This window comes from Acytostelium subglobosum (genome assembly GCF_000787575.1).
Source record: "Acytostelium subglobosum LB1 DNA, scaffold: scaffold30, whole genome shotgun sequence".
NCBI classification, from domain to species: domain Eukaryota; phylum Evosea; class Eumycetozoa; order Acytosteliales; family Acytosteliaceae; genus Acytostelium; species Acytostelium subglobosum.
The window spans coordinates 280,016-294,441 of record NW_012236503.1 but is presented as its reverse complement, the minus strand read 5'-3'; the positions used below and the strand labels follow the sequence as shown (position 1 = coordinate 294,441).

At 48.5% G+C, this 14,426-nt stretch overlaps 7 protein-coding genes across 7 annotated transcripts; 3 read left to right on the top strand and 4 right to left on the bottom strand.

Moving 5' to 3' along the window:
* Positions 1 to 304: 304 nt before the first annotated feature.
* SAMD00019534_111040 (hypothetical protein) lies at positions 305 to 1,648 on the top strand (the record flags this gene model as incomplete). The annotated part of the gene is made up of 1 exon (XM_012893757.1): positions 305 to 1,648. One exon carries the CDS (start codon positions 305 to 307, stop codon positions 1,646 to 1,648), a length of 1,344 nt encoding a protein of 447 aa, XP_012749211.1.
* A 190-nt stretch (positions 1,649 to 1,838) lies between these two features.
* On the top strand, positions 1,839 to 3,775 carry SAMD00019534_111030 (hypothetical protein; the record flags this gene model as incomplete). The annotated part of the gene is made up of 4 exons (XM_012893756.1): positions 1,839 to 1,947; positions 2,016 to 2,246; positions 2,338 to 2,959; positions 3,037 to 3,775. 4 exons carry the CDS (start codon positions 1,839 to 1,841, stop codon positions 3,773 to 3,775), a joined length of 1,701 nt encoding a protein of 566 aa, XP_012749210.1.
* A 69-nt stretch (positions 3,776 to 3,844) lies between these two features.
* On the bottom strand, positions 3,845 to 4,193 carry SAMD00019534_111020 (hypothetical protein; the record flags this gene model as incomplete). The annotated part of the gene is made up of 2 exons (XM_012893755.1): positions 3,845 to 4,086; positions 4,154 to 4,193. The coding sequence occupies 2 exons, from the start codon at positions 4,191 to 4,193 to the stop codon at positions 3,845 to 3,847; spliced, it is 282 nt and encodes a 93-aa protein (XP_012749209.1).
* Positions 4,194 to 4,985: 792 nt separating this feature from the next.
* SAMD00019534_111010 (hypothetical protein) lies at positions 4,986 to 5,488 on the top strand (the record flags this gene model as incomplete). The annotated part of the gene is made up of 2 exons (XM_012893754.1): positions 4,986 to 4,988; positions 5,075 to 5,488. Coding segments are annotated over 2 exons (417 nt in total), but the record flags the coding sequence as incomplete, so codon positions are not given.
* A 401-nt stretch (positions 5,489 to 5,889) lies between these two features.
* On the bottom strand, positions 5,890 to 7,922 carry SAMD00019534_111000 (hypothetical protein; the record flags this gene model as incomplete). The annotated part of the gene is made up of 3 exons (XM_012893753.1): positions 5,890 to 6,469; positions 6,539 to 7,591; positions 7,672 to 7,922. 3 exons carry the CDS (start codon positions 7,920 to 7,922, stop codon positions 5,890 to 5,892), a joined length of 1,884 nt encoding a protein of 627 aa, XP_012749207.1.
* Positions 7,923 to 8,414: 492 nt separating this feature from the next.
* Positions 8,415 to 12,759, bottom strand: SAMD00019534_110990 (hypothetical protein; the record flags this gene model as incomplete). Its single annotated transcript, XM_012893752.1, has 3 exons — positions 8,415 to 9,905; positions 10,032 to 11,576; positions 11,851 to 12,759. Coding segments are annotated over 3 exons (3,945 nt in total), but the record flags the coding sequence as incomplete, so codon positions are not given.
* A 583-nt stretch (positions 12,760 to 13,342) lies between these two features.
* Positions 13,343 to 14,406, bottom strand: SAMD00019534_110980 (hypothetical protein; the record flags this gene model as incomplete). Its single annotated transcript, XM_012893751.1, has 2 exons — positions 13,343 to 14,008; positions 14,077 to 14,406. The coding sequence occupies 2 exons, from the start codon at positions 14,404 to 14,406 to the stop codon at positions 13,343 to 13,345; spliced, it is 996 nt and encodes a 331-aa protein (XP_012749205.1).
* Positions 14,407 to 14,426: the final 20 nt, after the last annotated feature.

Genomic DNA, 14,426 nt, shown 5'->3' with positions numbered 1-14,426 from the left:
TGACCTTCCAACCATCCATCCATCCTTCCAACCATCCATCCATCCTTCCATCCTTTCATCCATCCAACCCAACCATCCATCCATCCATAATCAATTATAAGCTCAAATATTAATATTTGTTTCAACCAAAGTCAACAAGTTTATTAATAATAATATTAATAGAAAAAAAAAGAAAGAAATGACAACCACCAATAATAATAATATTAATAATGATCAATATGAAATTTTGAGACCTCTTGGCGTGGCGGAGAAATACCAACTTTCCAAACAGTTGGCGGGAATCTATGGATTTCCAGGATTCAGTATGAAGTTTGAGGTGGCCGATGGAATAACATTGTCCAATGAATACCTTACACAACGATGCTACTTCATTGCCTCTCAACTATTCCTCGAGAACCACTTCATCCAGATGGGTGTGGCCAATGCCTCGTCGGAAAACCCATGCTTCACTCGCTTCAAGTCTGTGGACCTATCGCAAGTCGTGCACATCTACGAGGAGACGCCATTCTGGACCCGAAAAGACATGGAGCGACGCCTTGAAGAGGTGTTGCACACTGAGATGCCCCTGGACGAGATCTCGCCATTGATGAGAATCACCTGTTTCTGGCATCACTCTCGTCTCAACGAGTTCCTGATGATCCTAAACTTCAACCATGTTCTTTCCGATGGTAATGGCGCGAGACTGATCGTCGAGACACTCCTGCGCTCGATCCACAACGAAAAGTTCTCTACGGGTCACCTCGAGTCCAGCATCCTACACTTTGACTACCTAGAGGGTGGCTACCATTGTAACGACACAATTGAACGTATGAACCCGACGTCTCTGAGCTTGATGGAGAAGCTGCCCATCATTGCGCATCTAAACTACATGCCCGCGTCCATCAAGAGACACCGCAACAGATTCTGGGCGGGCACCAAGCGACAAGAGTGGGAGGCTTGCAACTGTCGAATCCGTGTCATGTCCGTGCCAACTGGTGACATGATGTCGTTCATCGGGACGTGCATGCAGAACAAGGTGACGCCACACGCCGGCCTATACACGGTGATCATCCAATCCATCTCTGATGTGTTTAGTAATGGCCAGCCACTCACCCTGCGTTCTTCGACCATGGTCAATGTGCGTCGAGCATGCAAGGTACCCGACGAAGAGACTGGCATCTTTGTGACGCCCGTGACCAGGGACACGGTGGTCAAGCCCCACGCTTTGGAGGACACCAAGAACTTCTGGGATGAGAGTGCCAAGTACAAGATGTACCTGAGGACTCACTACCTTGAGTCGCTCAAGCTCTCCAACATGCTGAACTACATCTCGGACAACTTCCCCAACCGATTGCTCAACCTCTGGTCCAAGAACCTGGAGGTCTATCCAATGGGCAGGAGCTCGTCATTCATCCTGAACGACATGGGCCAGATGCACATTGAGCAGGGCGGTGAGTGGACCTGTAAGGAGCTATCGGTAGCACAGACGGCCATTGTCACTGGAGGCGCATTGCTCATCTCCTTCATTGGCGGTGAGTCACTCGAGCACTTCACCGGTACGATGGGCTATCAAAAGGGTGCCATAACCGAAGAGGAATCCGATAAACTAGTAGCAGCCATCACCAACAACATTAGAAAGTATGCAATGCTTGGCACTACCAAGCTTTGATTAACTATTTGTTATACATGTTTATATGTACATGTATCTCTATCTCTATCTCTATCTTTGAAATGTAAATAAACTGATGATCATGTGCCTCTTTCAACATCAAATTTAACAGAAGCCTCGAACCCACCCATTCATTCTTTCACAAGACTTGCATGTTCACCAATCTTGTAATAACAACTACAACAAGATAATGGAGTTAGGATTCAGTAATGATGTGGACACACTGTCTGTGTATCGATCGATTCAAGACAGGAAGATAGCAAGATATAAGCAACTACTTGGTGATTCCGTAATGCAAGGTATGAATGATCATGAACGGCTTAAGTGTCGATAACCAACCAAACAACTAACAATCAATCACATATAGAGCTCAGACAATCATTCTTTGATGTGATTGTTATCACTGCAATCGATGAGGAACAAAAGGCTCATTATGAACGAATGATCAAACAAAAGATTGAACAACGTCTCATTCCCTCCTTTGTAAAGTACTTTGTCATTGCAGACCCTGTTGGAGCCAAGATAGGATGCGGAGGATCGACACTCTATACTCTGGCATGTCTCAGCCAACTCTTAACACCAGATGTACTCTCAAACAGTAATGTCAAAAACAATCTCTATATGTCCCAGGCAGTCCATGTACTAATGCCCGATTTCCTCAATCAATCATCAATCAATCAAACAAACAGCTAAAGTACTACTGTTACATGCTGGTGGATACTCAAAGAGATTGCCCAATCACTCAACCTCTGGCAAGATCTTTGCATCATTGCCATTCCAGTTGGAACCGAATGGAGTCGCCATCACAATGTTGGAGATGAAGATCATTATCTTGATCGACTTCCCCATCAGCATGAAACCTGGCATCTTCTTGGCTTGCTCAGATGATATTGAACTGTTTGAGTCGAAAGGTATGACTATGACCGCGCCAGGCTTCACAGCGCTGGCGCATCCCGGCACCATTGACGTCGGACTCGGCCATGGCATCTTCATCCTGGAGCACAATGACAAGTACACACCAAACCAGCCAAACAAGTGTGTACGCTACCTTCACAAGCCATCCAAGGCCAAGATGGAGCAGGAGGGCGCCATCCTCCCCAACAACCAGGTGTTGCTCGACAGTTGCTACTTCTTTGACAGCGACACCACCAAACTGTTGCTGGCATACTACAATGCCAACAGTCCTATCCAATGCGAGATCGATGCCTACAGCGACTTCCTGCAGCCACTGGGATCATGCGCCAAAGGTGACTACTTTGAGAACAAGAACAATGTCACTGTGTACACTCCTCTGATAGCACAGGAACGAAAGTATGTTTGATCGCGATCACTGGCGGGTTAGGGCTGTGCAATTGACTGACTGACACTCATTCAAACAAACAATCCAGGAAACTCTTTGATCTGCTCAACAACAATCATACTCAGTTGACAGCATTACCACTCAATCCATCATCATTCATTCATATTGGAACATGTCATGAGTACATTGAACACTTCACGCTCAACTTCCCAAAGATTGGCTCGGTCAATGTGGTCTACTCCAGGCTGGACGATAGCAAACTGATCGACGCCAACTCTGTCCTAATCCACTGTCTGTTTGATCAAGGACGTATTTCAATCCAATCATCATCTGTGTTGGAGTACTGTCAACTGATCAATGTGAATGCATCAATTGGACAACGATGCATCGTCTCAGACATTGAGTACAAGGGCGATGGCAAAGGAGCCTCGCTCACAATCCCCTCCAACACATTCATTCAAACCCTGTGCATCAATAACAAAGGTTATGTCACTGTGTTGTTTGGCGTGGACGATGCATTGAAGGCAACCTCCAACCCAACATTCTTGGGTGCGCCACTTCAACAGCTACTCACCAAGCATAGTCTGGCGACCGAGAGTGTTTGGAAGACTGACGACCATTCACTTTGGACTGCATCCTTATTCCCATTGTGTGCAAGCCCAACAGAGTCTGTCATTGGCTCGCTTGCACTCCTTGGAGATGCGGCCACCACTCAATCAAGTGTAGTCGCAACTCGCTACTCACTCGAGCAATGTCTCTCTGAGAAGGACTTGCTCAATCAATCATCCAGACGTGCAAGACTAACCGAATCAATCAAGAACAAGTGAATAGTCTAGTATGTGTAGAATAAATAAAGTATTATATTTACAGGTTGTTTGTCCTATCCTTGGACATGTCTATAAGTATTGGTTGTCCAACAATGGCTCGTAACCATCACTGACGAATGCCTGACCTCTGGCCTTGCATATGAACTTGTCGGCTTTGATCTTGGATGTGTGCAGACCATCCTGTAGCTTACCCTTTGCCTTCTCGCCCATCATCTTTGTCTTACCCAAACCATTCTCCATCTTTGGTTGCATTGTATTGTATGCCTTAAAGAATGCAACCTTTGACTTGGAACCAATGCTCTTGAATACTCCTTCACGTATTTGTTAATTATTTACATGTCATCCCGGCGTTGTTTGGTTGATGTGTGACATTCATACCTTCCTTCATTGTTGACTGTTGGGCCTTTGTACTTGACATTTATCTGATTAATATAGTATGTCTACTACTATTTATGTTTATGTGTTTGAAGTAGGTTGGGTTAGACTTATATGTTGTAGTGTTGGACTTGGCTTGACCTCCACTTACTTGTCATAGTCTTGGAGAGAGTGAGTCCAAAGACTTTAGAAAGTTGTAGAGTAGCATGCTGCTCTAGTGGTCCATCTCATCGTTCCAGTCTGGAACATGCCGATCCACTGTAGTCCGCTGTCTTGTCGACTGAGGTCCAATTCTCAAGTTGAGGGTGGGATCTTTGTCCTTTGTTCAAGATCCAAAGTGTAGTGTAGTGGTGAGTGGGTGGAAGTGGAAAGGTCTAGACCCCTATTATGTGTGTGTGGTAATGACGAAACACTCTGGCTACATAATTGGAATGACAATGAGTGAATGAATGCACACTTGTGGAACTACCTGAGATTGAGAAAGTGAATGTTAAGAGTTTGTTTGTTTGTTTGTTTGGTCGGATGGCTGGAAGTCAAGTCTACTCAATCCAATATATCCGAGTCCCCGGAAGTGAGTGATTGAGTAGAAGTAGGTATAGTTGTTATCCGATGCAAACAGTTAATAACTGTTCATAAAGTAGTCTGTTTTTTTTAGGATAGGGATTTGATTGGGTGGACCCAAGTGATCAGATTCAAATAAATTGGGTCCAAGGTTTGGATTTTAATTTTTGCACTGAGGTAAAGTTAGTTTTGATGAGTCCACAAAGTAGATGATCAAAATCATTCATACTACATCTTAATCCTACATAAATACATAAACAAACAAAGATATATAATGGTAAGAAGACAATCTATCCACTAACTAACTCACTCACTCACTCACTCCCACTCATTCAATCAAACTCAATCAATCAAACAAAACAGGAACAATTGACAGACGATCAGCGACAGGAGTTCAACACTTGTTTCCAGATGTTCGATAAGGACAATGATGGTAGACTAAACTCAAAGGAGGCACTCATGGCACTCAAGTCAGTCGGTGTCAATCTCAATGAGAATGATGTCGCCTCGGGCGTTGATATCAATGGATTCTTGGCCATCGTCGTCAAGAAGCTGCAGATCACTGACCCAGAGGACGAGCTGAGACGCGCATTCAACTGTTTCGATCAGGAGGGCAATGGATTTGTCTCATGCGACTACCTGAAGCAGATCCTCATGTCAATGGGCGACGCCATGAACGGACAAGAGGCTGGCGATCTAGTTCGCGAGTGTGACACAGACAATGACGGCTTCATCAACTCTGCCGATGCCACCAAGCTCATCCTCTCCAAGCTTCAGTAACCTCACTCAACTTCATTCATTCATTGGACATATAGCATTACTTGATATCACCTCGGAGTGTATCACACTGACTATCAATGTCATGTGATCACACGAACAAACAACAGCATCAACAACAACACCTGTACTCTATCTTCCTCCTTCCCCTCCCAACCCAACCCTACCCTAACCCTATTTATGATTGGTGTACATCTCCCCTCAACTAAGCGCAGCGCATATATGTAACTCAACAAGCAGAGAAGGCATGAATGCGAACTATCTCTCATCAGGAATAAACATCAATGAAGGTTGCGACTCTCGACGCATTGTCGCGCGGAAACAGTAACTACCACGCGGAAACACCAACTTAGTTAGATGGATTGAATGATTGAAAGACACAACAGAACATGTATTATAGTTTAGTTCTCGCTGGTTGGGACGTAGGCTGGGTACTTGGCAAGAACATCCTTCCACTCGAGCATGTTCTCACAGAGCTGCTTGAGGAGCTGGGCAACTTCGGTGATTGGCACACGCACCTGCTTGGTGGTGTCACGCTCACGCAGAGTGACGGTTTGGTTCTCAACAGTGTCAAAGTCGACAGTGATGGCGAATGGGATACCGATCTCGTCGGTTCTGGCATAACGACGACCAATGGCCGAACCAGTCTCGTCCACCTTGGCAGAGATACCGGCGTCCTTCAGGAGACGGTTGATACGAGCGACGAATGGAGCCAGCTTCTCGCTGCCGGTCAGTGGCAGCAACGATGTCTTGACTGGAGCGATGATTGGTGGCAGGGCCAGCACGCATCTCTGCTCGTCACCGTCTCTAACATAATAGGAGTGCTCGAGCAAAGAGTAGATGATTCTGCCAAGACCGAATGATGGCTCAATAACATGTGGCTGGAAGTTCTCACCGCTGATCTTCTTCTGAGCCTGCTTCAGGGTGACCATGTCCTTTGTGATCACATAGTCAGTGTTTGATGGCTTGATAGTCACCTTGCTGTTGTTGGGTTGGTGAGCGATGTTAGTTGATGTTGATGATAGATACATGCATGCTGTCAAGACTTACCCGTTGGCCTCCAACTCCTTGTTGAAGTTGAGTGCCTTGTCAAAGTTGTTGGAGAGCTCGGCGAGGAAGTCCAATGGCTCCTTGGCGTTGCCCTTGAAGGTCTTGCCAATGAGACCCTTCTCGACCTTGACGTCAAAGACATCGACGGTCTTGGGACCATCCTTGAACTCCTCAAAGGCGACGAGGGGCACCTGTGACTTGTCAGAGTGTACCTTGAGATCGTAGCACGAACGATCGGCGTGACCAACACACTCGACCCAGCCGTACGATGTGTGGATCTCAGCGTCCCAGCAGTCGGTGGCATAATGAGCCATCTCGTTGGACTGATGCTGACGGAATCTCATGCGCTCGGGCTTGATGCCGACAGTGTGCAGGAAAAGCTGAGTACGGCACATGAAGTAGGCGAGAGTCTCGTTGTTGATCACCTTCTGTGCGACGGCATCGCCAAAGGTCATCTCGACGACCTCCTTGGTGGTGCCCTGCGACTTGGCCGTCAGCAGGTAGGTCTTGATGTTGGCGACCTCGGGGAAGCTTGGATGGTTCTTGCGATCTGGGTGCACAAAGTGCTCGATCTCGGCCATCGTGAACTCACGCACACGCAGCAGACCAGAACGTGGGGCGATCTCGTTTCTGAACGAGTTGCCAATCTGTGCAGCGGCGAATGGAAGACGACCGCCGTTGAAGTCAAGGAGACGCTTGAAGTTGACAAAGATACCCTGGGCAGTCTCGGGACGGAGGTAGCCCTGCAGTTGGCCAGTTGGACCAATCTGGGTCTGGAACATCAGGTTGAAGGGCACTGGCGCGCTGATTGGGTTGCCATTGTCCGGTGCCTTGACGGCGTACTTGGTCAGCATCTCGGCCAACTCATCCTGTGGGGCGTCGCCAGCACGTGACAAGATGTGCTTGTATTCCTTGATCTTCTCCTCCGACAATGTCTTATCGACGAGCAACTTCTCAATGTGGCCCTCGAGCAAGTGATCAGCGCGATAGCAAGCGCCAGTCACTGTGTCCTTCACGACAAAGTCTGCAAACTTGGCAACGTGACCTGATGTCCTACAAGTTGAGTTGGAGTCAAGGTTAGTCGCGTTCAATCAATCAATCATTCGTTCGCTCGACCGACTGAACAAACATACTTTAGGACGATCTCTGGAGTCAAGGCTGTGCAGTCAATCTCGAGCATGTCCTCGTAGTTGGCAAAGTGTTGACGCCAGTAGCTGATGAGGTTGGCCTTGATGGCGCAACCGGGGGGACCGTAGTCGTAGAGACCGGCCACACCACCATAGATCTGGAATGCTGGTGTAATGAAGAAACGACGCTTCATCAGATCTTCGACGCCAGCTCTAATGTTTACTTCCTTGTTGGGTGGAGTTGATGGGTTTGACATTCTTGTTCTTGATGTACTTGTACTACTAAACAATGATATAGATGATAATGAAGTTATAAGATTATGATAATTATTTGTTGATAATTGTTTGAATAATGATGATGAAGAATGAGTGATGATTGTTATGAGACGATGCTTTTGCAACAACATCAATAAACACACAAACACACACACACTAGTTAGTTAATTGATTGATTGATTGACGATGAATGTAAGAATGAATGATCACTCTATGAGTGTGTGAAGTTAACTTTATCGTTTTGACCCCATCAGTTTATTTTGGAACCCAAAAGAGGAAATGGGAAGAAACAATGAACTACAGTTCGGAAATAAATGTTTAACCAATTGGATATCATTAAGATATTTGATCAAGATATATAATCAAGATATATATGAGTGCACTGACTGATCAGATCTGATTGATTGGAATATTTCCATTCCAGCATGGAAATGTATGAATGTTATTATTAATTATTATTATTATTATTACTTGTTATAATGCCTTGAGATGTGAGCCACGTGATCAACAATGACGGCATCGACTCCGAGGGTCTCTTGGAGGTCGACTAGCACTGGGTCATTGTTTTCCTCACCCCAGGAGCATAGCATCAGTCCAGCTTGCTTGACCTCGCGAATGATTGGCGTGCCCTCTGTTAAGATCTTGGAGTTGGTGACGATGCCCAACAGATGCGCAGACTTGGAGAAGCGAATGGCCTCGCAAATGGAGTTGGCGCGCGGGTCAGAATGCTGCGAGAATCCCGCATTGTTCAGGAAGAAGACGGGGTAGCGCGGCTGCTTCAGCGAACAGATGATGCAAATGTCCGCGTCAAATGATGAGAACATGACCTGGCGATCGCCGGCGTGCTCAAACACCACGGCCAGAATGCGCTCCACATAGCTGTTGCGATCGAGATAGTGAAGCTTGAGCGCGTTCTCTTTCTCCTCGTTGGGATACTTGATCTCGATATTGAAGCCAGTCTGGATGGGTACTTTCTTGAACGTCTCCTCGAGCGAGGTCATCGAGTCCGACACCATCTCAACCTCCTCCTCTTCCTCCTCGTCGGACTTGTCGCCACTGCCGGCCTGGGTGTTTCCGCCGCCATTGACATCCACGAGCAGGTCTTCCATGGAGCGCGAGCGCGACTGTCGTTGAAGTTGTTGGTGATGGGGCTCGCGCGAAGACTTGGTTTTAGCGGGTGGCTTTGGCTGCAGGTTGTGGATCTGGTCGGCGCGGATCTTGTTGATGGGCACCTTGACATTGCCGGCGCCCGTGCACTTGATCTCATAGTCGTGGAAAATGATGGGCACGTTGTCACGCGACAGCTGCACGTCAAACTCGATGTACTGTGCGCCGAGCGACGCGGCGGTCACGAACGACAGGATGGTGTTCTCCTTGATGTGCGTGCGCTTGTATTTGCCGACGTTACGGGCATACTCGGCACCACCGCCGCGATGGCCAATCAGCATGGTCGACTTCCAGTATGTGTTGGAGAGCACATCACTGATGCGTGGATGTGTGAATGGTGACACGACCAGTGGGAACACGGTGAACTCACCAATGGTCATGAGCGTGGCGCTCATGATTGGGAGCGTGCACTTGTATGGCGACTTGTTGAGCAGGTCTGATGCGAGCAGGACAGCGCGTCCGACCAGGACGCTGGACATACCTGCACGATACATGTCAAACTGGACGGTGGCCACACGATCAATCTCGTGGAACTGGAACCAGACGTACTGGTCCACGGACAGGGGTGAGGTGAACTGGGTGGGCAAGGTGCCAGCCAGGGTCTGTGACTGGCGGTCCTTGAGCGTAACGACAATCCTACCAACCTCGACCTGGCCAAAGATCTTGATCGGCTGAATGAGTTTGCGTTGTGGGTCCTTTGGAGAGGTCTCACCGAATCTCAAGCGTATCTGATAGTCCTGCACCAGCCATCCCTTCTCCACAAACACAGTCTTTTGTGGCTGCTGTTGTGGCAGGAGCTGGGTCTGTGATGGAGTTTGAGTTAAAGGTTGCAGCTGTTTGGGCTGGGACAACTGCTGTGATTGTGACAGCAATGGTGAAAGTGGAGACTCGGACTGGGAGGAGATCTGGGGCGGGAGGGCCAGGTCGTCGAGCATGGGCACCGATCCAAAGGTGCCGTCGTCGAGGAGCTCTACCTCCTCTTCGGGCAGGAACTTGCGGTTTTCAGGCAGTGCCTCCCACATGTCCAGACGATTGCCCTGGCATATGATGTACTTGTACTCGACCTGGACATCAGTGGGTAGCGTCGCCTTGCCCACCCATGTCGACTCTCCAGCGTTGGCGTTGATCGCAGTATCGTCCTGTGTGAGGAACAGGGCCTTGCCCGGGTTCCATTTGCCCAATGCCTTACGGTTGCCAATGACGCCCACACGGTATCCAGGCTTGACTCGCGCTGTTATCCTAAAGGTGACGTTAGACATCGATCCCTTGGTTATCTTGCGTGTGTATCCGTCAGCGGCGCCGCCATTGCTTGTGGAGGCGGTAGCGACGGTGATTGCCGGAGTGCGGCTTGGTGTTGATGCACCCGACGTGCTGTTGCGCACCTCAGTGTCAGAGCGCAAAAGGTCAATGCGCGGGCTAGGGTTGGGCAGGGGGAGGCCCTTGGAGTCGCGTAGTGAAGGTGTCGATGGCTGCGAGGTGATCATCTCGAGCAGCTCGGGAGTCTTCTTGACGTGCTCCCAGATTGAGTGCGCAGTGGTCATGTTGCCGCGGTACAATGAATGGACCACGGGTGACCACTCATCATTATCTTGAACGAATGGGTTGGCGCCGTGTGTCATCAGGGTCTTGGTGCACTCGATGAAGTTGAAGTAAGCTGACTCGTGTAGCGCAGTCCATCCATCATAGTCCTGCGAGTTGATCAGACGTGTGAGTTCGCTGGCTGGGCTGTCCTTGAGCATGTGCTCAATGAGTGTGTTTAGCACGTTGGTGTGTCCGCGTGACGCAGCCACATGCATGGGCGTGCGCTTGTCCTCGTCGATGATGTCAATCAGCGCGTTCTTGGCAAGCAGCAGGAGGAGTGTATCCGTGCTGCCGTTCTTGGCTGCCTCAAACAGGGCGGTGCGTCCGAATGAGTCGAGCTGGTTGACGTCGGTCTTGGCGTGAGCCAAGATGGCCGCAACATTGGCTACATTGGCCTGGATGGCCGCCTCGTGGATGAGATGACGGCCATAGGGTCCTGGCGACAGAGGCGAGCCGCTGTTGAGCAGCAGCTCAATGACACGCGAGCTGTCGCCCGTGTGTCTGCTCGCAAGATTTAATGGCGTGCAGCCATCACGGTCCTTGACGTCGATGGGTGCGCCTTTGGCCAGCAGCAGCTTGACAATGTCGTAGTGAGCGTACTGCGCTGCTGTGTGAAGGGGTGTGCGCTTGAGGAAATCCTGGCTGTCGAGTCGCGCGCCGCGCTCAATGAGGAACTCGACAAACTGGGGATGTCCACGGCCAGACGCGATGTGAATGAACTTCTTGTCGACCTCGTCCAGGTAGTCAATGTCCACTATTGAGCCAAGTATGTCAAAGATCACCTTGGCCACTTCTACGGCGCCCAATGAGGCCGCCTTGTGAATGCATGAATGAATGGCTTCGCGCCACATCGCTACATCGTTCGCAATGTTCAACTCTTGCATAGTCTGTTTGATGAACACAATGCTCCTATTGCAAGAGGTTGGAGGGGTGGGTGGGTGGACCATGATTAGAAAGGTCCAGGGGGCCAAGGCCCTGGCCTCAATCATGATTGATCACTTTGATCACTTACTCTCGTAATGCTACAACATTGTTTGTGATCACCAAGTTGTTAAGATTGGCCACTCTCTGTGATAGTTCCTGTTCCTTTGGCTGAATGTATGTGTGTTAGTTTATGGGATGGAATGATTCCAGCCCCAACCCACTCATCGATCAACCTACACTTAACAAGTTGATGTATTGATTGTTCAGATAGACTGCACCATTCTGAGTGATGATCTGATACTCGCGCTCCACCTCTTGCAATAGTTGTTTGAGTCTGTTGCAGTTTCCAATCTCTGTGTGGCTAACAATGCGCTCAAAGAATGAATCCATCACATCCTCTGCATTGTTGTTGCCATTGCCATTAGTCTTATCGTTGTTGTTGGCAACTGATGTTGTTGTTGGCGACACTGTATCCGAGATGACTGAAGGCACGTTGGGTGATTGATAGAGGACCTTCTTGTGAGGCAGCGGAGAAGAGGTGAACTGGTTGGGCAGGTGCTCACCGATTGAGTTGCGTCGACGAGTCTCAATTCTCGTCTTCTTCTTGGTGCATGAGCTGATCAGCTTCTGCACGGCCCACACATTGATCTTGGCATACTTCTCCAACTGAGCCAACTGATTGATCACGTCTTCGTAGGCCTTTTGGAAGGCCCACATCGGATTGATCTCCTTGTAGCCAGCGATTCCGGCGGCATCCAGCAGCTGAGCGTCGATTGGCAACAGGAACGAGGAGAATGGCGACGAGAAGTCTGTGGCGCGGAAGCGGGACAGCAGGTACAGGTATCGATTGTACAGCTCGCTCTCCTTCTCCTGCATGAACTGGTCCACCTTGAGCACCTCTGATTCCAGTTGTGATAAGAAGTCGCTTGGTGTTGGGGTTGGTGTTTGAGTTTGAGTTTGAGTTTGTGGCTGTGGCTGGGCTTGTGCAGAGGAGGATGATGTTGTGCCTGTGGCTGTGATTGACTCAACCAAACTACGAGTCATCACTGGAGAGTATAATGATCGAATCCTTCGTTTGAGTCTCTGATATGGAATATAGTCATGATTCCAAACAGTGACTGTCGTCAAGTATTTGGAGAACTTCATGACTTATTGTTTGATTGAATGAATATTTATATGATTGAATTGAGAGATAATGAATGAATGAATGAGTGAATGAGTTAATGAATGAATGGATGTGAATAAGTGATTGTGGTTATGTTATAACTAGTGTGATTGGGTGATTGATGGAGTGAGTGAGTGATTGATCAAAGTGGGTAAATGAGTGAATGAATGAGTGAGTGAAGGGGTGTTTGAAGTTGACTCGACCACTCGTTATTATGATGTGGAAGAAGAATTGACTTCCTTAAGGGATATGTATTGACCCTGATATTATCTTTTAAGATCACACTAATAGCACTATCACTATCAACACACTCATGTTGGGAGATGATGGTGTACCTGGCAAGTCCTCCCTTTGACACCCTCGCCCAACAACACAGTTCCAAACAAACGTAACTTCGTTTCGTTTCTCCTTTTTGATTGAAATTTACTCATCGTGAACCCAAAAAAGGCCCACTTCCTTTGAACACTCTCGCCATCACACCATCACGTGCTAGTGGCAGTGGCACATGTACAGACTTGACAGGCTGGACAGATAGAGATAACAATGATGATAATGACTACCTCATTACTGATCAGAGGAGTCGTCGTAGACGCTGAGGAAAGAGATGAGGGACAGGGCATCAGAGTTGCTGTACTTCTTGTCAATGTGTCCAGTGGTGATGTTGACGTAGTAGATGGTGCTGGAGCTTACACTGTCGTGGCCAGGCGAGATGAAGTAGCCGTCTTGGATGACGGGTCCATTGCCAGAACACACCTCGGTCGAGTTGTTGATGGATGTGATCTCGCCAGAGGTAGGGTCGATGCGGACAAAGGCGCGCTCGGTACCAATGTACTTGGAGGTGGTGCCGTACAGCGCCTTGGACTCGGGGTCAAAGGCGATGTTCCAGAGGTTGGTGTCGGATGCGTGGTAGCCGGTGAACATGATGGCGTCGCTGACGTCGCCGGATTGGGTGTTGATCACCATCATGCCCTCCTGGGTGGTGGACGAGTCGTTGGTGAACTGCTTGAACACGATGAACATGGACGATGTGCTCTGATCGTATGTATACAGGCCGGTGTACTCGTACTCGCCCAACTTGAGCGATCCGATCTTCTTCTTGATCGAGCCCTTGCTCTGGTCCAACTCGACCACATCATACCATGATGGTACAATATCATTTGGTGCAATTCCAAACAGTGCGTCAATAGTGCTATCATAAGCCAATGCTTGGACATACATCTCAGAGCTATCCTGTTGATTGAATGAGTGTGAGTTTGTGATTGGGATAGTTCCAGTCCATGATTGATTGAATGACTTACGGGTGAGTAACCATTGATCACCAACTGGTTGGTAGTGAGGTCGATTCCGTACATGTAGTACTCGATGTTGTTGGTTAGCAGGGCAAAGTAGGTGCTTCCGGCAACACAGGTGACACCCCAGGAGAATCCCTCGTTGTTTAGTGTTGAGGCACCCTTGATCCTGGACACTACCTTGCCAGGCAATGGATTGGAGTCCACAGCGGATGGTGAGTATTTACGGATGGTCATCTCGGTCAGTCCATTCTCCTGTGCGAGGAATGTGAATGCCGATGTGGTCGAACACAATACCAAGGCAACAAGACACAATGTTGTAACAACTTGTCTATACATCTCTCTTTGATTGATTGATT